Source organism: Glycine max, chromosome 8 (genome assembly GCF_000004515.6).
Source record: "Glycine max cultivar Williams 82 chromosome 8, Glycine_max_v4.0, whole genome shotgun sequence".
Classification (NCBI taxonomy): Eukaryota; Viridiplantae; Streptophyta; class Magnoliopsida; order Fabales; family Fabaceae; genus Glycine; species Glycine max.
Window position 1 is genome coordinate 2,182,986 of NC_038244.2, and position 23,420 is coordinate 2,206,405.

Below are 23,420 nucleotides of genomic sequence, written 5' to 3' on the forward strand. Positions count from 1 at the left end.
GCATCGTAAAACCTTGGGTTTAAGTGTCTATAAAAAATAAAAGAAAAGTGGAAGAAAATAGCGAAATTGATTCAGGGTTGGAATTCCTTTTGAATCCACAGCACCGTGGTTGTAGGTTTGTTTTGCCTATGCTCTTTATGCTTAGTGCTTACTCTGTTGGCATTGGCAAACATATATTCATCTGTTTCTCAAGACACCTTCAGCACCATCAACATCAATATCGCTTACTCTTTCATTCCTCCATTTCCATGAATAACCTACGCCAAACTGAAACTCACGTGCATTACAACCACACTCATCCCTCCAAATACGCAAGATGGACCGCTAGGTAACTAACTCTCTTCTTTTTATTTCCATTTTATATTAATTTGACATTGATTTGATGCCAACCTTCTAATTGTTCTCTTTAATTTGATTGCAATTGGTGTTATTTGGGTTTCACAGAGAGAGCTTCGAATTTATGTATGCAAGGCCTTGGCAACGAGTAAATGATTTTTACTTGAACATTGTCCGTGCCAACTTGTCTCTGCCACTTCTCTTCGGAGCCCAGGTAATTTTGTAATTTTCCTTCTTTTAACATTTGAGCCCTAACTTTCTAATTTCGATTCCATGTCTTCAATATAAAAGCAATGCTATCTTATTTTGAAGATCGTGAATCGTGATACTGCATGCTGCTATCTCCTTGTACTTGAAAATTATGCATGATTAGGTGTGTGGGGTATTGCCTTTAACTATTTTGTATGTTAATTTCGTGACTTTCTATCAGACACTTGTTGTTGATCACAATGATACTGGAATTGCAGCACTTTCTGGTTCAAGTGAGTTGGAAAGTGTTGCATCTGAGGATCGCAGTGGGAGGTGGGCAAGGACAACCTTTAAAATCATTCTTTCGTATCACGGGGGTTCATTTGATGGGTGGCAAAAGCAGCCAGGCTTGAACACCGTCCAAAGGCATGTTGCTCTTCTTACAAATTCTACAGTCTTGTGCATATTTCAAATGGCATATCTTAGGAAGCATCATTGATTTGTGCAGGACTCTTACGAATAGTTGAATGTGATGCTTTTTTCTTGTTACAGAATTAAAAGACAAGCACATTGTGGTTTCCATTACACATAGCATGCCTTTACCAATTAGCTTTCTCTGTTTGTACTTTACTGTTACGCGTATAAAAAATCCATGACCTATTATTTGATCCTTACATTGCATATTGATATATTTGAGAAAACTGGGATAAAATTGAACACAGTTTTTCATTTGTATCTTCCTTTACTGCTTTATGCCCCCACTTCTGGATTAAGCATACATGCCTTTTATTTTGTAACTATATTAACATGTATGGTAGTCAAAATGAACAAGTATGTTAGTCAATTATCTTTTTATTGGATGATCATTATGCTTCTTGCTCTTGTACTCATTTCTTCATGCAGCATAGTTGAAGGGTCACTTGGTAAATTTGTTGATGAAAAGAAAACTCAACTGCTCAAGGACAAAGGTTTGCCTATTGAAGGTTGTGCTATTGTTGCTGGTCGTACAGACAAAGGAGTGACAGGCCTTCAACAAGTCTGTTCTTTCTGTAAGTCATTTCCCTGTTCTTAGCAAGGCTTTTGCTATGTCAAGCCTTTGTATATATGAATTGTCACACCCTCTGATTTCAGCATGTAAGAATTTTTTATAGAAATCATTTATAACATATGAAATACTAACTAAAGCCTGGTATCAAATTTGAAAGAACCAAAGAAATCCTTCTTCATTTCTTCAGTAGAATGTTCCCATGTTCTTATGTATGGAATCAAGAACACTAAAGCATTTTTGCATGAACACAAGTTATAGCCTTGGAGGAAGTAGCTCTAATTATGCATGGCTATATTTTTCAATGTATTAAATTATTGTTATGCCATGAAAGGAAATAAAATGTTCAGAAGTTGCATAATTTTTTCCCAACTATTGAGGCATGCAGGGTTGGTGGGTGAGTGGATTCATGTTTATCATTCTTTGGTTTTGGTTAAGCCTTTTTGCCCCTGATCTAGGGTTCATTATACACAGACACTTGGAAGAAGGATGTTAAACCAAGAGATATTGAGGATGCTATCAATCATGCAGCACCAGGAAAACTTAGGGTCATATCAGTTTCTGAGGTAATATCCTTAAGTAATCTGCAATGTGAAGCTAATATTCAATAGAATTATCAATTGCCTTGAATCCAAAGAAAAAAGAAAACGAAAATAAAAATATGGCTTGCAGAATTGAGTTCTTTGATCTTCACACTTCGCAAAATAGTTAATCTGATAAGGTGTGACTTATTGTAGGTGTCACGTGTCTTTCATCCTAATTTCTCTGCCAAATGGAGGCGTTACCTTTATATTTTTCCACTCACCAATGGAGGGTATACTGACCAAAGTAGTGACAATGGGGAGTTTTATGACAGTTTTAAATATAATGAAATTCATGATTCTGCCAGCAAGGATGAGTTAGAAAACGAAAAGAAATCCTATGCGTTCAGCATAAGCAAGGTAAATCGGCTTTTGCGAAAATTAGAAGGAAAATTGTTATCCTACAAAATGTTTGCCCGTGATACAAAAGCTTCAAGAAATGAGTAAGAACTTTATTCTTGAATTTCTATCTCTGCTCACTTCATTATCTCATTCATTTGCAGTGCACATTATAGAAACTACCACATAATATTTTTGGGAGGGGTAGAAAAATTTAATGGTTGTGTGATTATTATTTGGAATTGAATCTTAAATTATTTCCATTATTTCAGATGAAACAAATTTAAGTGGTTGGCTTTAGTTTGTGAGCACTAAAGGAATAGTTGGCCCACATGTTAGAAATATAATATATAGAAATCATTCATGTGTCTTCATCTAACAAAGCTTTTGAGATAGTTGATTCATAAGATCGCATCAAAGCCTTCATGACCAAGAGCTCTAGAATTCAATTCTTTCTTCCCTTATTCTTCTAATAAAATAAGTCTAATTTCAGCCCAAAGTAGGTGGGCCTATGCATGCAATTATTCATTTTCCATGCTTCAAGGCTGAAAGGGCTCTTGCGTGAGGGAGCATGCTAGAAATATAATATAAAAATCATTCATGTGTTTTCACCTAATAGTTTAAGCTTTTGAGATTGCTGTTGAATGACACCACTAACATATTTGGTTGGTGTTATGATGACTTATAAGAGGGAAATTATCATTTATTCAATTGGCTTATGACTGTCATTCTGTTTCAGTGGTCCACCAACTGAGTGTTTTGTTTACCATGCTCGAGCTATGGAAGTCAAACTGCCTGCAACTGTGAGTGCCATGTAACCTTTTTCTGGGTCTTACCTTTATCTCTTTTTTTTGTTGCCCACAATTGTTATTCTATAATTGAAATTATTTGAGCTTGTGTGGCTCTTGGTATGTGTGGTTAAGTTTGTTGATGTGGCTTACCCCAGATTGGCTACATTGCTTTGGCCCAAATATGGATAGTTAGTTACTTACATGATTTGTCACTTCACTTTCTTCCCAAGCACATGTAGTTTTAGCAAAAATGTTTTTCCACTGGTTTTCTAATTAAATATAGTAACATATCAAAAACTATCCTTATGTTGGGGTTTAGCTGTTTAAAAGCTGTGTGAATTCCTGTGTCTTTAACTACATGTGTGTTTATTGCATCATCTAAGACGTCTTTCAAATCATTTGTCGCCCCTAATGTCAAATGTAATTCAATCACTTCTAGCTATGATTTCACTGACTCCTTAGATTTACTGTGTACTTTGTTTATTGAGAGAAAAGCTATATTTATGTTTGATTTCACTTGTGACATTTTTAGGATCATGGAGAAGAAACAAAGGTTATGTGCGTTGAGCTGGTAGCTAATCGCTTTTTGCGTAAGGTAACTGTTGTGTTTTTGCTTTCCTTAGCGGAAACATAAACATTGAAGGTTTTGGCTTCTCTTGGAACTTTTACTAAATATAGATATAAGGAAATTGTTAATGCAAAAATGAAAACTAAAGCACCATAAGTTTGATTGCAAGGTTAATGTAACTTAATATGAATAGAAGTTGATATATTAACATGGCTTGATATTATAACAAGTTGATATTCCAAACAAAGATGAATCAATTTAAAGACACAAGCTTTATCCTTCTACCGATAGAAGGTTTTTCTAATTCCCTGATTGCTTTCTGGCACATAGCTTGTCTTCGATAGTCCCTTTATCCTCAATAATATTTGCAAAAGTACCGTTCTCTTATGTTTTCTCGTGAAAATCTCAGTCTTAATTCCTCTCAGTAAAATAATTGGCGTGATAATTTGGGCTAAAACTTGCCGCTTCTGTGGCATGTGTATTTATTTGTTTATTTTCACTCGCTGACTTAGTTGAGGCTTATCATATTTTTATAGATGGTTCGAGTGCTTGTGGCGACCTCAATTAGAGAAGCTGCTGCTGGTGCTGAAGATGATGCATTGATAAAGCTCATGGATGCCACATGTAGGCGTGCTACTGCTCCTCCCGCACCCCCTGATGGTTTATGTCTAGTTGATGTAGGCTATACTGAATTTGAGCCCCAAAAATGCTTCATTCTGATAGAGTAAAGCTTCGCTGAAGTCGTAGAAATCTTTCATTTGATGGAAACAAGTGGTAATTAAGCCCATATGTCTACTAGGTTCCTAACCAAGTTTATAGAGTCAGTCACACATTTGCAGAGTTTAATCCAGGGCTGCATTTTTTATGCAATAATATGCAATTGGATCTTCCACTTGTAATGATTACGAGTCGCTCCAGCGATTAAATTGTATTAGATTACTAAAAATTGGCATCTTGACTCTCCTTTTCTGTACACCTACATTTTTATTTATTGTTTTCTTAAGCATGCAGCTGAAATTATCGCCTTTTTTAAGTTGCTTTTCCTTGTGATATGTGTGTATGGTTTTGTCCCTCTATTCTCATGTGCACTATATAACTTGGAATGGTTTTTTACTGGAAATCTAAGACGTTATTGATGGTATGTTTAGTTTAAGTTAATTTTAGAGATAAATATTTTTTTTTCCAGTTTTATCAGAATTTTTTAAAACTTTTTGAAATAAACTCGTATAAACGCGTATTTACTAACTTGATAATGTATATGCAAGTATATATTGTAGAAATGTTATTGGTCATTTCACCTTTTATCAACTCAGCGAGTGTTGATTTTCAGCTTTGAAATTCCAATCCAGCTAAGTGCAAGGAAAATATTGATATTATACATTTTAATACTAACGAGTAACGATTAATTAATGATAGGTGTCATATACACTAGCAATGACCTCCCTCTAAAAATTGTTTTTCAGTTAATATAAAAATTGATATAATATTTTATATAATTATTTCTCTATTTCTTTTTTGTATATACACATTTTAAAATCCATTTGAAAATTAAAAGAAATAACCCATTTTATACTTCAAAAACATTATATTCTTCAAAATATTTTTCAGTGGGCCGGGGCTATTTATAATTTTTCATACTAATTCTTTTTGTAATCAGAAATAACTGTCATTACCTACCACGTTTGGCTGATAGAAAATGGGAATTATTATTTGTGCACCAATGCTTGGTCCTGGTCCTGGAGTGGACTATGTTCTAGAGAGTAGGGTTAAGTGGATCAGATAATTATGAAGCTTATATATATAATTGTAGATGAACCTGGACGAACATTTTGTAATGCATGCATGCATGCACGGTTTGATGATTGATGATGTTAGTGGGAGGGAGTGTAACGTTGTAGGGCGAGATGTTTGGTCAAAGTAGAGTCATGAGAACAGAAAAGGAAGGCTTAAAAATAGGGATGGAAAAGGGTGCTGCGCAAAGTTTTAATTAAGGGCTCTCCGGGTCCTTCTCATGCAATGCAGCCAATGAGGGACTTGGTCAACCTCTCCCTCTCTGAAATTATTCCTTTTTTTCTATCTCCTATTCTTGGCTTTCCTTTTCTAATTTCCAATGCTATCAAAGCTTTTCCATGCCCCAACTCTTCATTTTTCTTCTTCTTTTTCTTCTCCACCCCTATCATCATCTTCATCACCTTCTCTCCCCATTGCGAAGCTGTCCCTTCTTCAGGGCGCGCACGCCGCCCCTAGTGCCTATAGCTCTTCACTAGCTATGGCACTAAGCGGTTGGCATTCTTGGATAATACTATTCATCTACCTTTCACCACATCTCATTGTTCTTCCTTCTTTTGGAGCTTCTGACTCTGAATTGCTCCTTAACGTCAAGCAAAACTTGCAAACCAACAATCAACAACTGTCCTCCTGGAACGCTTCGGTTCCTCCTTGTTCCGGTGGCCATTCCAATTGGCGCGGGGTTCTCTGCTACGAAGGAAAAGTGTGGGGCATTAAGCTTGAGAACATGGGGCTCAAAGGGCTCATTGATGTTGACTCTCTCAAGGGCTTGCCTTATCTCAGAACGTTGAGTTTCATGAACAATGATTTCGAGGGTGCATGGCCAGAGATTCAACATTTGATTGGTCTCAAGTCTATTTATCTTTCCAACAACAAGTTTTCTGGGGAGATTCCTTCCAGAACTTTTGAAGGGTTGCAGTGGCTGAAGAAGGTTCATTTGTCCAACAACCATTTCACCGGTGCTGTTCCAACTTCCCTCGTGTTGCTGCCGAGGCTCATAGAGTTGAGGTTGGAGGGAAACAAATTCAATGGCCCCATTCCATATTTTAGTTCCCATAACAAATTGAAATCATTTAGCGTAGCTAATAATGAGTTGAGTGGCCAAATTCCTGCCTCCCTTGGAGCCATGCCAGTTTCTTCCTTTTCTGGTCAGTACTATAGTCACTCATTAACATTTCAATTATTAATATATAACATATATGTTGACATGACACTAGAGCATATATATCGCATGAATATTCTAATTAAATGATGAGCATTCATGCAGGTAATGAAAGGTTATGTGGAGGCCCATTGGGAGCATGTAATTCGAAGTCCTCGACATTGAGCATTGTTGTGGCTTTGGTGGTTGTTTGCGTGGCAGTGATTATGATCGCAGCAGTAGTATTATTCAGCCTTCACAGAAGAAGAAAAAATCAAGTGTCAGTAGAGAATCCAGCCTCTGGGTTCGGGGGTAATAAAGGACGTGTGAGGGAATTGGGTAGTGAAAGTATGAGGTCAACAAGGTCAATAAGCTCCAACCACAGCAGAAGAGGGGACCAAATGAAGCTGTCTTTTCTGAGAGATGATAGGCAGAGGTTTGATATGCAAGAGTTGCTCAGAGCCTCTGCTGAGATTTTGGGTAGTGGTTGCTTCAGCTCTTCTTACAAGGCTGCTTTGTTGAATGGCCCAACAATAGTGGTGAAGAGGTTCAAGCAGATGAACAATGTCGGGAAGGAAGAGTTTCAAGAGCACATGAGAAGGATAGGGAGGTTGACCCATCCTAACTTGCTTCCTCCTGTCGCTTACTATTATAGAAAGGAGGAGAAGCTCGTCGTCACAGACTACGTTCAGAATGGTAGCTTGGCTGTTCGCCTTCATGGTACGTAATAATAATTATTATAAAAGTCAATAAACTTATATATTATTAATTAAATGACCCTTTGATTATGGTACGTAGAAATAACATGCTTAGTCTTTTGACTTGTTTCAGGACACCAATCCATTGGAGAACCAAGCCTTGATTGGCCAATCCGGTTGAAGATAGTGAAAGGCATAGCAAAAGGTCTTGAAAATCTATACAAGGACATGCCAAGCCTAATTGCACCCCATGGAAATCTAAAGTCCTCTAATGTTCTCTTGACTGAATCATTTGAGCCACTTCTCACAGACTATGGCTTAGTCCCAGTGATAAACCAGGATCTGGCTCAGGACATCATGGTGATATACAAGTCTCCTGAGTATTTGCAACAAGGAAGAATCACAAAGAAGACTGATGTGTGGTGTCTTGGAATACTAATTCTTGAGATTCTAACTGGGAAGTTCCCTGCAAACTTCTTGCAAAAAGGTAAAGGGAGTGAGGTGAGTTTGGCAAGTTGGGTGCATTCAGTTGTCCCAGAACAATGGACAAATGATGTGTTTGATCAAGAAATGGGGGCAACAATGAACAGTGAGGGAGAGATGGGGAAGCTTCTCAAGATTGCCTTGAATTGTGTTGAAGGGGATGTGGATAAGAGGTGGGATTTGAAAGAAGCAGTAGAGAAAATCCTGGAGATCAAGCAGAGGGATAATGATCAAGAAGATTTTTTTACTTCTTATGCTAGTGAAGCAGACATGAAGTCTTCAACTTGAAGAATATTGTATGTTGAGACTACGTACCTTAATTAGTTATTGATTCCTAGATTTTCTGTCCCTTTTGAAAACAATGCCACATGGCATGAATGGGAGATGGAATACCTGGGACTTTTTTCTTTCTGCTATGATCTTTCATGATGTAATAATAATCATGCATAATGCAAGAAATGAAAGAAAGAAAAAAAAATGAATGAAAAAGGGTATAATATGGGCTTGATATGTTGAAGTTGAATTATGAGTACTGATGATTAGGGTTTTGCTGGATTTTTGTATAACCAGCGTCTATCCGATGAACAGGATTGTATACAACTATATATGGACGTGGTTAATATTAACCATTTTTTGGATAAATAACGTTTATTTTTTAACTGCATTTTTTAGCTAGATAAAGTTAATCACTATTAAACATTTTAATGATAATTTTACTACACTATCAATAACTTTTAAAAAAACATGACATTATCAATTAATCATTGCGAGGAAAAATTAACACTATTATTAAACATTTCAGTAATCTCACGGCACTATAAATTTTATCAATAATTATGTATAACCATGCGAATTTATTTATTATTAATTAGTTGTGAGGTAAAAGTAATAGTATTTACACGTGTTGACGGTTGACCACGTATAATCGCTAATAACCTTGTGACACTTAAACCACTTAAGATACAAAGTTAACTACCATATGACATTTCAATAACATATGACATTATTCACTACATATCTATAATTTTACACAATCAACTTTATTAACTCTTAACTATTTGGAAAACAAAATTAACCATATATATACACAAACTACGTGTGTTGGGTGGACGTCGAGTGCTCATATGACCTACATTACTCATTTTTCAAATTGAGTAACCAAAGGCTCGTCTTATTTCTTAAATAAAGATCAACATCCACCAAAGTTTTGTCCACACCTAACATTCACCTGAAAACATGATTAATTATATGTATAAATTAATGTTTTTTTTTTATCTCAGAGACCACATGTGTTTCCCAATCCATTAGATTAAAGACTAATCTTATTTGTATACGTGATTGCTATTAACCTAAGAAAATTTTGTATATGATGAGAATCAAACACAAGTTCTTTCACTAAATAGATCGTTCTCGCTCAAGTGAATATAACGGAATCTTATATTACTTCGTCAATCCTTTGGGTTATATGCTTGATTTTATTTTATAAATGGTCAACAGTAAATTATTGTAATTATATATTATTATTGATATATGATTAGGAGAGTCATGAGCTTATTGACAAATATAGAATTATTTAAATATATTTTTAAATTCTAGACAAATACTTATATGAAAAGGTTTGATTTTTTAGCTTTAAAAATAATAAAAAAGACTAATTCTACTTTTGATCTCTTTAACTATTGTAATTATGTAACTTTGAACCTCTCATGTTCAATAAGTCGATTTTTCCTCCAAATGTCAATTAAGTCCCTTGTCATTTTGCTCCAAAAACAATGATTCTTTTTCAAAACCAACATAAGAATTAAATGAGTTTAATTCAATCGATTGAATATGAAATGTGAGTTGTTATAAATCTTTTGATACATGTTTTTGCTTTCAATAAATAAATAAAACACACATGAGAAGGACTATGTCACTTGACTTTATATATATATATATATATTACATAATATTAATGCACGAGAAATCAAAAGTGCACATATATTTGTTGATACTAAATAAATAATATAATATTATAAAATCTAATAAATAATAACTTATACCTTTTAATACTCCTATTTATATGTTTTAGTTATAACTTAATCTCTTTTTATTAAACATTTTCTTCTTTTATATAAAGCATGTCTATCTCATTCCTAAAACTAATTATGGCTGCTTTTGTGTCAACCTTTGTAGATCATCGCAATGTGTGCCACTTGGTGATGGATGGAACATACACAAGATGTTGTACGCTGGAATAGTCAATAATTTTGGAAGGTAACGATTAAGTGCGAAGCTAATAAAAGGGTTGGCAATCTGCCAACAGAACTTGAAACTTCTAATAGAGTTTCAAAGATTCCTTAAAATAGGGCTGACAATAGTCACAACTCGTTATGGTTAATTTGTACACTTACGTTTATTACTAAATTGTGTCTTTGAAAGCTTCGTATATAACCTATCTCCAGGAGAATCCAAAACTAACTAACACGAACAGAAAAACCAAGGCTTCCAGAGACAAATTGTTCTAGCCAATTTGTCTCGAACATCATTTTGTTTCAGCTAGAAAATAATTCAAAGATGTCAAGGTTGATTCAAGAGAAGAAGCTAGGTGCAGGACGTGTTGTGGCAGTGGCAATTGAAAACAACAAAACAAGCCAATATGCAGCGAAATGGGCAGTTGACAATCTTCTTCCAAAAGACCAAGCTCTCCTATTGGTCCATGTCAGGCAAAAAGCATCTTCCATTCCTACGCCAAGTAATCATTAAATCTCTATCTGCCTATAATATCTTGATTCAAATATGGAAGGCCAATTTTGTAACCTTTATGTGCACATGAGCATTGGTCGTTTAATGTTCTAAGGCCTTTTTAATCCAAATAAATACTTTGCGACACACATTAGTGACTTGAATTGAATGATTATGAATGCAGCGGGAAACCTTGTATCCCTTGATGGCAACGATGATGTGACCAGAGCATACATGCAACAAATGGACAATGAATCTAAGGAGCTTTTCGCTTCATTTCGTGTCTTCTGCAATAGAAAGAGTGTTGGTTCTTACACATTATTACTCCTTTTCATTTCCATCTTTCAACAATTAAATTATCATACAAGTCTTTTATTTTTTTCTTAATTGGTTTCCTTTTCAATGTCTTTTTTTTTTTTTTAATTCACAACAGATACAATGCAAAGAAATCTTATTGGAGGACATGGATATAAGTAAGGGATTAATAGAAGGTATTTCTAAGTATTCGGTGGAGCTTCTGGTACTCGGGGCAGCTTCAAGGAGTGGTCTTGTGAGGTAATAATGTTCCTTCCTGATCAAACCACGGAAGCATCCTATTTTTGATGAATTACGTGTTATTTGTTTCGAGAAGAACATTAATTTTGATTTAATTGTTTATTACAGAAGATTTAGAATATCTGATATTCCAAGTGCCGTGTCCAAAGGGGCACCACCATTCTGCACTGTGTACATTATTGCCAAAGGAAAAATCTCATCTGTGAAAACTTCAACCGCTCCACTAACTGCTAAACCTTCAACCCGTAACAATACAATGCAGCCGCTGCAGTCTTTCCAAACTCCTGAGAGAATGGATACACAAATAACACGTAACCCCATCCCACCACGATGTATGCCAATTTCTCTTTAATATCTCATTGTTTAATTTTTTTTTAAAATTTTTTTTTGGTAACATTATTTTTATCTATGACAGCATCAACGGAGAAGCCATCATACATCGTTCGCCAGCTACCATCAAATGAAGACGAAATCATGTAAGTACCTCATGAATCCTTAGTTGGAGTGACACAATTATGTGATTGGAGTAGAAACCTTGTATGTTTAAAGTTCAAAATCACATAAGCTATAATGATATCATTACCATGCAAGAAACATAAGAATGCTAATTACAAATATCAATATGTTCTACAATGAAGATGTACATGAGAGTTGGAGATGGATGAATTTTTGAGCTTCAGACAGATTTCAGGGCTTACTGAGAGAACTAACTTGATATTCTATGAACAGATCACCATTCACAAGACCAGGTAGAGGAAATTGCAGATACGAGTCCACAATCCCCGACTCTGATATTTCATTCGTGAGCAGTGGAAGGCCAAGTGTTGATAGGCTGTTCCCTTCAATGTATGATGATATGGACTCTGGAATGAACACTAGGCTTTCAACAGGCTCAGATTTTGATGTCAGAAGCTTTGGTTCTTCATTCTCAGGAGCCAAGTCAATTGATCATGGTGACTACTCATTCAGTTCACAAGACAGTGGGACATCGATGTCATCGTCAATGTTTTCAGCTTCGGTAAGCTAATCAATATGGTTAACTCATCCACCTTATTGGCATGCCAAAACACCCATGATTGGTGTAGCATGACTTTTGCGTGCCTTTCTAACTGTGTCAAGATAAAGTTTGAGGCTCTATGGCATACTCTAGAGATATTTACATAGCAGGACAAGATTTAACAAATGTCTTGTTTGAAATTATAGGAGGAAGTGGAAGCTGAAGTGAGGAGACTGAAGCTAGAACTGAAGCAGACAATGGAAATGTACAGTTCTGTATGTAAGGAAGCTACGACAGCAAAGCAAAAGGTACCTAACATGCAAGTTCTAAAAATATTACTGCCATGTCATAAAATTGTTAAATGTAATCTACAAATCACTTACTGACTAATTGACACTATTCTCCAACAGGCACTAGAACTTCAGCGTTGGAAAGTGGAAGAACAAAGGAAATTGGAAGACACACGATTAGCTGAAGGAACAGCATTGGCAATGGCTGAGAGGGAGAAAGTAAAATGTATGGCTGCCATGAAGTCAGCAGAAACATCTCGAAAAATTGCAGAGTTGGAAGCACAAAAGAGAATAAGTGTAGAATCTGAGCATAAGAAGAAGAACGTGGATATCCTTTCACATAGTCCAGTCAGGTACAGAAAATACACCATAGAGGAGATAGAAGAAGCAACAAAATTCTTTTCCAACTCTCTCAAGATCGGCGAAGGTGGTTATGGACCAGTCTACAGGTCTGAACTAGACCACACGCCAGTTGCAATAAAAGTGTTAAAACCAGATGCAGCTCAGGGACGTTCACAGTTTCAGCAGGAGGTATGAAAATGACTATATATAAAAACAAGTACATGATTTGTACCCTATAGTTGAATTGAATCAATGAATTTGACATTGGGTGCATGCAGGTTGAAGTGCTAAGTTGCATAAGGCATCCAAACATGGTTCTCCTCCTTGGAGCATGCCCAGAGTTTGGCTGCTTAGTGTATGAGTACATGGCTAATGGAAGTTTGGATGATTGCCTCTTCCGGAGAGGCAACAAACCAGCCCTTCCCTGGCAACTAAGATTCCGAATTGCTGCGGAGATTGCCACCGGACTCCTTTTCCTACACCAGACAAAGCCCGAACCACTGGTGCATCGTGACTTAAAACCGGGAAACATTTTGCTCGACCGTAACTATGTGAGCAAGATCAGTGATGTGGGATTGGCAAGGCTTGTCCCTCCTAAAGTCGCAGACACAGTAACACAGTATCGCATGACATCAACCGCTGGAACTTTCTGTTACATTGACCCTGAGTATCAGCAAACAGGCATGCTGGGAATCAAATCTGATGTTTACTCACTTGGGATCATGCTTCTGCAGATGATAACAGCAAAGCCACCAATGGGTTTGACTCACCATGTTGGAAGATCTATTGAGAACGGGACTTTTGCGGATATGCTTGACCCGGCCGTTGAGGACTGGCCAGTTGAACATGCCTTGCATTTCGCCAAGCTTTCATTGGCATGTGCAGAGATGAGAAGAAAAGATAGACCTGATCTTGGAAAAGTTGTGTTGCCTGAGCTCAATAAACTCAGAGATTTTGCTGATGAAAACATGCCCATGATGATGTTGTTTGGTATGCCCACTGGATTCACTCCCAGAAACAACTACAATTACTCAAACTCCTCCTTTTCCTCAGTTCAAGTGAGTCACCATCACACTCATAATTAAGTCGTTTAATTTCTTCACCTTATATTACAGTCATTAACATCACATTTTTTTTCTTTTTTTGTAGGACTCCATGAGTGAATCCCAGTCGATGTCAGGAATGTCCGGATATGAAAGCCACTCAAGCTCATCGTCAGTAGGGAGAATGTAAACTGCACTTAATAATGCTTTGATGCACAAAATATGTTACAAGTGGACAATGAGGCAGCAGGTTTAACAGCAGCATGATGACTTCGCAACAAGCACTTCCAAGCCTAGTTTTAGTTTAGTTTGTCTTGAAGAAACTGGAGAACGTATCCAACTAGAACTGTAAGTGCTCAAGTGTATGTAGCGATTTTTTGTCAATATATAAAAAAAATCCATGGCCAAGTTTGATTAGCTTTCAACTTTATTCAACCGAATGCAGTGGTTTTCTAAGGTTTAACCTCGTTGCATATACTAAAGGACAAATCTTTTCATATAACTTGCTGGTTTTTAAGGACAATGAACACAAGTCACGTCTGTACTTTATTCCCTAAATTGCTATCCGCAATTTAAAATATTGATCAATGTCTGACATAGCCCAGACAACAATTTCCATGGCTGATGCCAAGATTGGTCACGAATAGGGAAGGATTGCATGAAACTCTCGCTTCACGTTGAATACAAGTAATAAAATGGGTAATAGAAAAAAGATAATCTAAACAAAAATTATTCTAAGCATCTAGCGACGCCAATTGGACGCCAATTGATCCATATAATAATAAACCCAGGCTGTTAGGATAAGGTTAAGTTTTTATTAGTGTATCTAGCAACGAGCTCTTAATACAAGAATTACAAACAAGCCTTGGGACAAAGATCCTCTAAACCGTTTAGACAACTAACTTTGGAAGAAAAATGCAAGGAGTTATTCCTTATTCCTTGCACTAATATTTGGGATGAAATTAATTGATATTACAATATAATTATGTGAAGAAATAGGAATGTACGAGACTAATTATCAAAATTTCAATAAAACATTGACTTCAAGGCACTAACGACACGGTGATTACAACAAAGCAATTCTGGCATCACACAATCATATTCATCAGGCAGTTGAACCAGCTAGTTCATTCACCCTGTTAGCGAGTACCATCTTCTGCGGTGGCTGCATTGAAAAGGATATCAAATCAAATAACTTGACAAAAGAAAAATAGATTGTCAACAAAAATTACAATACAATAGGATAATTAAGAAAACAATTTTTTTAACGTTTAGGTTTAGAAACTTCCAGAACACATTAGCAAGGATGCTCAATACTATCAGCAATTCTTGTTTTCGTTCATTCTGCAAGATCACTCAATAAAATCTTTATAATTTATAAACTTGCTGGTTGCTCTTCATCTTATACACACCATTTTGACATAACGCATGCACTTAATGATTTAGTTATCTAGAGTCTAATAGAATAAAATAAAAGTCAGATATTGGGAGAACCACCAACCCAAAAGCTAGTTCAAGAGGTTGGGAGACTATAGGACCATATAAATCTCAGTATGCTCATGAGACTATAGGAAAACATGCTCATGACCTTCTGACCTTTTTCAATACCATCCATCATTCAGGTCTCCGAGTGCTAGCTCTTCACTAGCCTATACAATCAATCATGGTAGGTGGTATTGAAGTATTCAGTGATTCTACATGCAAGTTCAAGTGAGTTTTCCTACCAAATTGGTCTGAAGCAGCTTCAACAACGAAAATAATTTTTAAACCCATTGTTAGGGACATTAATATTTTCAAGGTTATATTAGGTTCTTACCATTGCCAACTCTTCCTCGTGTTTTGGAATAAAAGCAGTATCAACCTTGCCATTTCTGAAATCCTGGAAAACAACGAAGATATGACATATATTAGATTTAGTCATTTAAACTCTGACTTTTGACCAACAGAAAATATTGTTAAAGGATAAATGTTACCAAAAGTACATATAAAAGGCACACCTACCTCTATGTCAAGGATAAGTTTATGATAATCAATTGTAGTAGGAACTCCTGTAACAAAATTGAAATTGTTAATTATATCCTACAAAGTGAAGGGTTTAAAATAAGGATCAAGATCATCTGCACATTCCTTTAAAAAAAAAGGTTTAAAAGTGCAGAGATCTTTGTGACAAAATTAGTTCAACAAATATGATCCATTTGATCAAAAAACAGAACCTCCAGCAATTCTTTTCAAACTACAGAGGATCCAGTTCTTTAAACAAACTTCTTTGTTCTTTTAGCAAAGTACATTAACTGAGGTGCAAAGGAAAAAAAGTATTTGATTCTTTTTAGTCAGAATAATCACAATCATAAAAATTCATATTATTTTACCTGTGATAATAGTATCATCAAGTGCCCTTTTCATGCGTTCAATTGCTTTTTCTCTAGTTGGAGCCCATACAATCAGCTACAAAAAATTCACAAAGTCAAGACAAGCTTTGAAGTAAAAAGTGCACTTCACATATAGTTGCAATTATTACATAAAAGCCTCCTCACAACATAAATTGAAACTTACATTTAGAATATATTACACCCTGTTCATTTAATATTTTGAACCCTTTTTTCGCTTCTTACATCCATTCATTATGTCCACTTGTGTGGGAGAACAAAACACACCAATAGGCAAAATACATTCTCCTTTTTAACAAATATACTAACCTTTTAATTTACATTTATAATCTATCATTGTTTAAATTCAAAAGCCCAAGCATCAAGAAGAGAAACAAACTTAAAATACAATTGAGTTTAAAAGGATGATTAATATATGTTTGTATTAAATATTGGTGATATTTATTACATCAAATTGTACAACAAAGATACTTTATATATAGACAGGATATAGACAAGTTACACAAATTTGAAGTTCATATGGAACATAAAAACATAAATTAAAATCATGTAGTATAGCAATCCAAATGAGGATGACAAATCGATGCCATAAAAGAGAACAGATTGGCACACCTTTCCAAGAAGGGAATCATAGCTTGGAGGAACCACATAATCAGGATAAACATGGCTATCCATTCTAACAAATGGACCTCCGGATGGCAAGTATGCAGTAATTCTACCTGTTATTTGAGGGGAGATTAATAATCTTAAAAATAAAAAATAAAACAAAACCATAAAATGCAAGCACTTGGCACAACAAATTCAAACACTAAGCTTCTTTTATAGACATATTTTTGCACAAATACACCACTGATAGATCAAGATACCTGGCCCTGGTCTAAATCCCTTAAAAGCATCTTCTGCATTGATACGGCATTCAATAGAATGTCCTCTGAGGACAATATCCTCCTGTAGGAAAACTACAATAAGAGCAAGATTCTAAAAAATCACAAGTAAAATATCTCCTCTATTACCTGTTTGTATCGAAGTTTTTCTCCCATAGCTACACGAATTTGCTCTTCTATCAAATCCGTTGAGGAAATCATTTCTGTCACCGGATGCTCAACCTGACACAAGAATAAAATAATGGAAATTATTCACTCACAAATATTGAACATTTACCTAGGTTCATTTCATATAAAACAAGTATAGTAAAAATTATTTCCAACCTGGATACGAGTGTTCATCTCCATAAAGTAAAAGGAACCTCTTTCATCCAAAAGGAACTCAACCGTTCCAACACCTATGTAACCAATAGATGCAGCAGCTGCAACTGCTGCATCTCCCATTGCCTTTCGCAACTCAGGGGTCAGGGCAGGAGATGGTGCTTCTTCAAGCAGTTTCTGGTTGCGCCTCTGCATTAAAGAACACAATCAACAAAACTCATTACTTCAGGTAGGATCTCTTGCAACATAATTAAGAAAAGAGAAACTAACAAATCAGAAGTTCAGAACAACTTTTGATACTGCTATCATACTATAAAACTTGTTTAGTAACATTGAAATTACAAGATGAATCAAGTTCAAGGGTTTTTTTCTGCATTTTATCACGTGTATCTCCATTATTTGCTATCATGCAATACTCGATATACATTTGAAATTCCACTGTAAATAAAAATATAATGGAAAAAACAATGAAGTAACCATTATGAGGATGATGGCAGTTGCTTCAATTACTGCCTAAAACATTGCTTTAATCTTTCACAATGCAGACTTAGAAAAAAAAATTATACTCTAGTCAGAAACACATCTCATACATATTTTAAACAGTTTATATTCAAATTTTTTTATCTCAAATTCACCTAGGCCAGAAATTACAAGTTTAAATAACACAGTTTTTCTGCTTTATTCAATGTCATTTTAATATAATCTATGTTCGAGATGATGAGTATTATTGTGCTTAAATAAACAACTAATTGACAAACTAAACATAGACAGACAGATGAGAAATACAGGAATTTAGATGACAGTACCTGAATGCTGCAATCACGTTCTCCAAAGTGAACAACATTACCATATTTATCTGCAAGAACCTGTCAGCCATGAAGCAAAGGGTTAGATGAATTAAATACAATATTATTATTTATAAATCCAAGCAATCATCACCAATAAAAAAAGCATTAAGCTGTAAGTACTTCAATAAGACTTAAGCACTTCATAACAACAATCAATTAATTTCATTATTTCAAATCATACAGGTCTTGCACTAAAAGCCCTAAGTACCCAAACCAACTAAGAATCTGTCAAATCAATTGTAAGACAGTCAATTTACTCAATCACTAATGCAGAGCTTTTCTTCAACATGCTCTAACACATAGCCAGAACAGGAGGCTGTAAGGTGCTTTACATGGTTAAATAATTAACTGTGTGATCCCTTAAATTGGCTTGAATACAAAATCTGGAATTTAAATTGACTTTATTTTTTGAATGAACAATTTAAACTACAGTGTGAAGTTTTTGGGGTTAAGAGTTAATAACATCTTAATCATTGATTGGATTTAGTTAACCAAATGGATTAATGTCATCAATAAATACTGTAGGTTTCTATTTCAGAGCCTCTGAGACAATCAGGACATTTGAATTTGATGTAAGCAAAAAGCAATTGATTATTACGTAGCTCAGATTCAAAAGTTCAAGTTCTTACGTAATTCACAGATAAAATTTCCTCAAGGTTTTCTAATCTCCAGGCATCAGTCAGATTATAGATTTCAATAAGAAATAAAAGATAACATTACCTGGAACTCAATGTGCCTTGGGTTTTGAATGTACTTCTCCAAATAAACCCCATCATTGCCAAATGCAGCAGCTGCCTCACTCTTAGCTTGCTGCAAATAAATCAAATTTAATGGAAAAAAATCACCAAACATGCATATATCTATTCCCCATCAGTGGAATAAACTCTATACCAGACTACAACTATTTACGATCACAATAAAATCATCTCACTTTCATCAGAATCCATTATGATGAACAAACACTAAAACATGTTTTTGCTGCAGAGAAGCTTTTAGTTCATAACAATTTCTGGAACTCTTGTTCTTCCTGGTGGCCCCAAACAAATTACTAAGAAATATTGATCCATTGCTTTGTTAGAAAACAAATATGGTAAAAGAGTGTCCTCAAGGTGCAAGCATTTTTGCTTCCTTCAGTTCTTTTAATTAACCTGATTTTGGAAGCTCTTAAAACAAGGTGATTTTAAGAATATATAAAAAAATGATTTATTTTTCTAAAGATTTATGAAAAACACTTATTATTATCAAAAGCATTTTTATTTTATTTTAAAAGGTAGTCATAAAAATTATAGTGTTTTTGAGAAGATACTCAAAGCAACTTCTCAAAATAATTAGAAATCTGATTTGTTTTAGATTCCGATTACTTTAAAAAAAAATAAACTGTTTTTTTTTTCAAAATATAAGTAATTTTTCATGAAAAAAATATGACAAAACAAACTATTGATCATTATGGCTGATATACTTGATTTGTATTTCAAATTTACCACTTCTAGCTCTTCCCTATAGCTATTACAACAGATAAGAAACTCATCAGATTCTTGCAGTACAGACAACATAACAAGAACTTCCGTCCAGGCAAAAAATACCTGTAAAAACTTCACAAACTCAGCAGGTTCTTTAGCAAGACGCATGCCACGTCCTCCACCACCAGCTGTTGCCTAAGAAACACCATACATTTGTCAGTTCAAAAAAGTTGCTAAAGAAAATTGTACACAAGAACTTCACAAGGACCATTCAAACAGTTTTCTAATCAGCAATAAAAACATCTACAGGGTTATACACACTGGCAGATCTTCGTTGAAGGCTAGGGGAAAAAGCCCCCGCGAGAATATTTTTTTTACATGAATATATAAAATTTATTTTTATTTTTGCCCCACAAAAAAATTAGTGTTGCCCCCATAAGATATTCTTTCTTTAAATGAATGTAAAATGTTAAAGGAGAATATATGTTTTGTGTGTGTATGCATAAAGCATGTGTGGAATGATCTAAATCAATACAAAAAATTTGAATTTGCTTCAAATAGTGACAAGGTTACAAATACAAAATAATAAGGCAATCTACCTTGATCATCACAGGGAAACCAATCTCATTTGCCAGTCTGATAGCTTCTTCTGTGCTCTGTTACAATAATTCAATTCATCAAACTAATGTCATAGAATATGATATTGGCCTCCAACTTTTACATTGAAGCTACTTGTACACTTGAGTCTAATATAATACCTGTAAAAGGCCATCACTTCCCGGAACGGTGGGAACACCTGCTTTCTTCATTGTCTCTCTGGCAGTTGCTTTGTCACCCATAACCCGAATACTGTCAGGCTGAAAGTTTTAACTAAATATTCAGTTATTACCATATAATTTGAAAGGGAAATATTAGAATAATTGATATACTGTTACAGCTTTATGAATTATAGAAGCTATATACATTCAACAGGGAAAACACTAAAAATTAAGACTGATCCATTAAAATCAAATAAAAAATGCAATAACAGATGGTAACTTGCAACTGCAAGCCAAAGACTAGGCCCGCCTATGCTATGAAAAAACTTAAAAACTGAACCTCACCTGTACACCAACAATTTTCAACAAAAAATTCAAAATTAAAAGACAGACAACAGATATCAAACACAACTCTGCAAGAACATTTTGCACACTGGTTAACAAAATTGCTACTTTAATTTAGTCATGTAACGCTCAACGACCATTGCTTACTAGTTACAATCTTTCAAGTTGGTCACCGGGGTTAAACACTAAATAGAAATCCTCATACATTTTTTATGTGTCTATATACTAACGATATTTTTATGACTTGGTGTATTTATAGTAACTAGCAATCAAATTACCGGGCTTGAAGATACTTTAGACAGAAGAAATTGTAGCCTCTTAATTAGCAAAGTCAATTGTACGATTTAATGGGCCAGTTTAAATAAGTCTTATTCAATCCAGTCGAGCCAACTGTAAAGCTCTAAATTAGCGTAGTTACGAGACTACAAGCAAACAAACAAACTGCATAATCTACTCACGTTAGGCCCAATAAAGTTGATTCCATGTTCTCTGCACATTTCAACAAACACTGCATTCTCCGCAAGAAAACCATAGCCAGGATGCAACATGGTGCATCTGCGGCTAATAGCAGCTGACAGAACATTCGGGATCAGCAAGTAGCTGCACAGAAACAACAAAAACACTTAGATAGAAGCATGAACATGAACAACAAGCAAAATTAAAAAAAAAAAAAAGAAAAAGAAAAAGAAAAAGGAAAAGACAGTGTAACATACGACTGGCTACTCGGCGCTTCCCCGATGCAAACGGCTTCATCAGCCAATTTGACATGAAGCGCGTCCTTGTCGATGGTGGAGTACACAGCCACACAAGGAATCCCCAATTCATGAGCGGTTCGAATAACGCGGACGGCAATCTCGCCTCTGTTCGCGATCAGGATCTTGTCACCGCTGCAAGTCGCGTGGAGAGCACCGCAGTGACGCGTTTGGCGCTGTTTGCGAAGGTGGCTAACTTGACCTACTTGCCTAGGAAACCTCACTTTGCTCGCTCCCGCTAAGAAACTGCATTGCGAGCTCTTAATTCCTCCATTCCCCGCAAACAAACCCTAGTTTGGGATCAGATTCAGAGCAATGGAATAATGTTAGTATATAAATGAATAAAATTAGTTTAGTAATTGTGATTAGCGAGTGGTTACTGCGACGGGAACAGAAGGCGAGCTAACGGACTTGCAGGCTGAAAGTGTGACTTCCATTTCCTAACACAATGAAGGCATTGGTGAGTGAAATATATAAACAGAAAGAATGCTTGCGAAAGAGTGAGTGATGGATACTATGGCTTTACCTACGCTAAGGGAAATGCTGTGTTTTGTGTTCTGATGGGAATGGAGTGACTTTTGATGCGGGTGTCGATGTAAACGAGGGAGGTGCCAAATTGAAAGCTCCGCCTAAATATAAATCTAGTTCATCCCCTTCTTTAAAATTCTCGTAGCAATATCAATTTGTATATGCAACATTAATGGTTAAATACGTTTCACAGAATATTGAAATTTCTAATAGTTTTTTTAAAGAAAAATGTCTAATACTCCCTCTGTTTCTAAATAAGAGTTGTTTAAGGTTAAAGCTAAATAACCAAGAAAGTCAAAAATATTTTTTATTTGAAGGGAATTTGTAAATATATTTCTTATTTTACCCATTTTAATTCTTTATTTTCCATTAAATTCAAGGAGTAATTGTCTTTAATTCTTTATTTTCACATTTAACATTTCCAAATTTTCTCTCTTGAAACTAAAATCTCGGGCTTCTAGTGCAACCTCTCGGATTCTCCTTTTTATTGTATTTCCACTCCATCATACTATTCCTTTGGTTTAATACTCTATTATCTCAAATTTCCAGTATCTCTTCGGTTTACTTTTTAACCTCTCATTCTTCATAATTTGATTCTTAAACACATTCAACAACAAAAAAATTCCCTCTTTAATTTTTAGTCTTAAAATTTTTACCACCAAAAAATTTGATTTGAAGAATTATAGCATCAGGCTTTGTTTTCCTACCAAAAAAACTTACTCAAACATTTACGCGGTATATATGATTCTGATTTAATGATCAAAAAACACTATTGAATTTTTCATTATTGGGAATTAAGTTTTTTAAATTGGGAGTAGATGCAAAGTATTGTTTTATTGAAGTACTCTAAATCTCAACGAGCTGTTTTGGGAGTATCTAAACGTAACAATTCTCAACTTAACAATGTTTATTATCTAACCTGAGAGTATATAAAAATAATTTATGGAGAGAAGGGTATAATTGAGGGAAAAAATTATATCATCTTTAACTCTGAAAATGACAGCTAAATAGAAACAAAATATTTCAAAAATTCCACAGTTAAAAAGGAATGGAGGGAGTAGTTAATTGCACCTTAAAAGAAAGAAGTGGCTAATTGTTCATGAAGAGCATAGTGAATAATTCCAAGCGAGACATTAAGAATTCTTCAAAAATAACAAGAAGTTATATTTTACATAAAGGTCATCAATAGATCAACCACCAAAATAAGTTCCTTTTCACACTATAGAT

The 23,420-nt window shown here is 35.1% G+C and overlaps 4 protein-coding genes across 5 annotated transcripts; 3 read left to right on the forward strand and 1 right to left on the reverse strand.

Annotated features, from left to right (window-relative positions):
* The first annotated feature begins 11 nt into the window (after nucleotides 1-11).
* Nucleotides 12-4,859, forward strand: LOC100789957 (tRNA pseudouridine synthase A). The gene is made up of 9 exons (XM_003532402.5): nucleotides 12-328; nucleotides 445-550; nucleotides 767-951; nucleotides 1,429-1,574; nucleotides 2,045-2,136; nucleotides 2,308-2,594; nucleotides 3,230-3,293; nucleotides 3,814-3,876; nucleotides 4,386-4,859. The coding sequence occupies exons 1-9, from the start codon at nucleotides 129-131 to the stop codon at nucleotides 4,575-4,577; spliced, it is 1,335 nt and encodes a 444-aa protein (XP_003532450.2). The 5' UTR covers nucleotides 12-128; the 3' UTR covers nucleotides 4,578-4,859.
* A 1,129-nt stretch (nucleotides 4,860-5,988) lies between these two features.
* On the forward strand, nucleotides 5,989-8,482 carry LOC100790485 (pollen receptor-like kinase 1). Its single transcript, XM_003532403.4, has 3 exons — nucleotides 5,989-6,785; nucleotides 6,905-7,498; nucleotides 7,610-8,482. Exons 1-3 carry the CDS (start codon nucleotides 6,119-6,121, stop codon nucleotides 8,245-8,247), a joined length of 1,899 nt encoding a protein of 632 aa, XP_003532451.1. The 5' UTR covers nucleotides 5,989-6,118; the 3' UTR covers nucleotides 8,248-8,482.
* Nucleotides 8,483-10,429: 1,947 nt separating this feature from the next.
* On the forward strand, nucleotides 10,430-14,583 carry LOC100791005 (U-box domain-containing protein 35). The gene is made up of 10 exons (XM_006584727.4): nucleotides 10,430-10,693; nucleotides 10,868-10,986; nucleotides 11,117-11,238; nucleotides 11,347-11,570; nucleotides 11,654-11,714; nucleotides 11,968-12,256; nucleotides 12,442-12,543; nucleotides 12,646-13,056; nucleotides 13,146-13,925; nucleotides 14,017-14,583. The coding sequence occupies exons 1-10, from the start codon at nucleotides 10,516-10,518 to the stop codon at nucleotides 14,098-14,100; spliced, it is 2,370 nt and encodes a 789-aa protein (XP_006584790.1). The 5' UTR covers nucleotides 10,430-10,515; the 3' UTR covers nucleotides 14,101-14,583.
* A 122-nt stretch (nucleotides 14,584-14,705) lies between these two features.
* On the reverse strand, nucleotides 14,706-22,342 carry ACCC-3 (biotin carboxylase precursor). 2 transcript variants are annotated; one of them, XM_006584576.3, is made up of 17 exons: nucleotides 22,192-22,342; nucleotides 22,046-22,105; nucleotides 21,627-21,955; nucleotides 21,372-21,513; nucleotides 20,569-20,667; nucleotides 20,410-20,466; nucleotides 19,934-20,005; nucleotides 19,071-19,160; nucleotides 18,309-18,368; nucleotides 17,506-17,691; nucleotides 17,311-17,403; nucleotides 17,164-17,245; nucleotides 16,910-17,016; nucleotides 16,280-16,355; nucleotides 15,912-15,958; nucleotides 15,727-15,789; nucleotides 14,706-15,075 (listed from the first exon to the last, which is right to left on the reverse strand). In XM_006584576.3, exons 2-17 carry the CDS (start codon nucleotides 22,100-22,102, stop codon nucleotides 15,016-15,018), a joined length of 1,620 nt encoding a protein of 539 aa, XP_006584639.1. In that variant the 5' UTR covers nucleotides 22,103-22,105; nucleotides 22,192-22,342; the 3' UTR covers nucleotides 14,706-15,015.
* Nucleotides 22,343-23,420: the final 1,078 nt, after the last annotated feature.

Excerpts from the sequence above, each read along its gene's own strand:
- LOC100791005 (XM_006584727.4), top strand. The coding sequence starts at position 10,516 with ATGTCAAGGTTGATTCAAGAGAAGAAGCTAGGTGCAGGACGTGTTGTG. Across the intron at positions 11,239-11,346 it reads TCAAGGAGTGGTCTTGTGAG|AAGATTTAGAATATCTGATA; the intron begins GTAATAATGTTC and ends TGTTTATTACAG. Across the intron at positions 11,571-11,653 it reads TAACCCCATCCCACCACGAT|CATCAACGGAGAAGCCATCA; the intron begins GTATGCCAATTT and ends TATCTATGACAG.
- ACCC-3 (XM_006584576.3), bottom strand. The coding sequence starts at position 22,102 with ATGGAAGTCACACTTTCAGCCTGCAAGTCCGTTAGCTCGCCTTCTGTT. Across the intron at positions 20,006-20,409 it reads GTTTCCCTGTGATGATCAAG|GCAACAGCTGGTGGTGGAGG; the intron begins GTAGATTGCCTT and ends GGTGTTTCTTAG. Across the intron at positions 17,404-17,505 it reads AGATGAACACTCGTATCCAG|GTTGAGCATCCGGTGACAGA; the intron begins GTTGGAAATAAT and ends TTCTTGTGTCAG.
- LOC100789957 (XM_003532402.5), top strand. The coding sequence starts at position 129 with ATGCTCTTTATGCTTAGTGCTTACTCTGTTGGCATTGGCAAACATATA. Across the intron at positions 329-444 it reads TACGCAAGATGGACCGCTAG|AGAGAGCTTCGAATTTATGT; the intron begins GTAACTAACTCT and ends TGGGTTTCACAG. Across the intron at positions 1,575-2,044 it reads TCAACAAGTCTGTTCTTTCT|ACACTTGGAAGAAGGATGTT; the intron begins GTAAGTCATTTC and ends CATTATACACAG.
- LOC100790485 (XM_003532403.4), top strand. The coding sequence starts at position 6,119 with ATGGCACTAAGCGGTTGGCATTCTTGGATAATACTATTCATCTACCTT. Across the intron at positions 6,786-6,904 it reads GCCAGTTTCTTCCTTTTCTG|GTAATGAAAGGTTATGTGGA; the intron begins GTCAGTACTATA and ends GCATTCATGCAG. Across the intron at positions 7,499-7,609 it reads CTTGGCTGTTCGCCTTCATG|GACACCAATCCATTGGAGAA; the intron begins GTACGTAATAAT and ends GACTTGTTTCAG.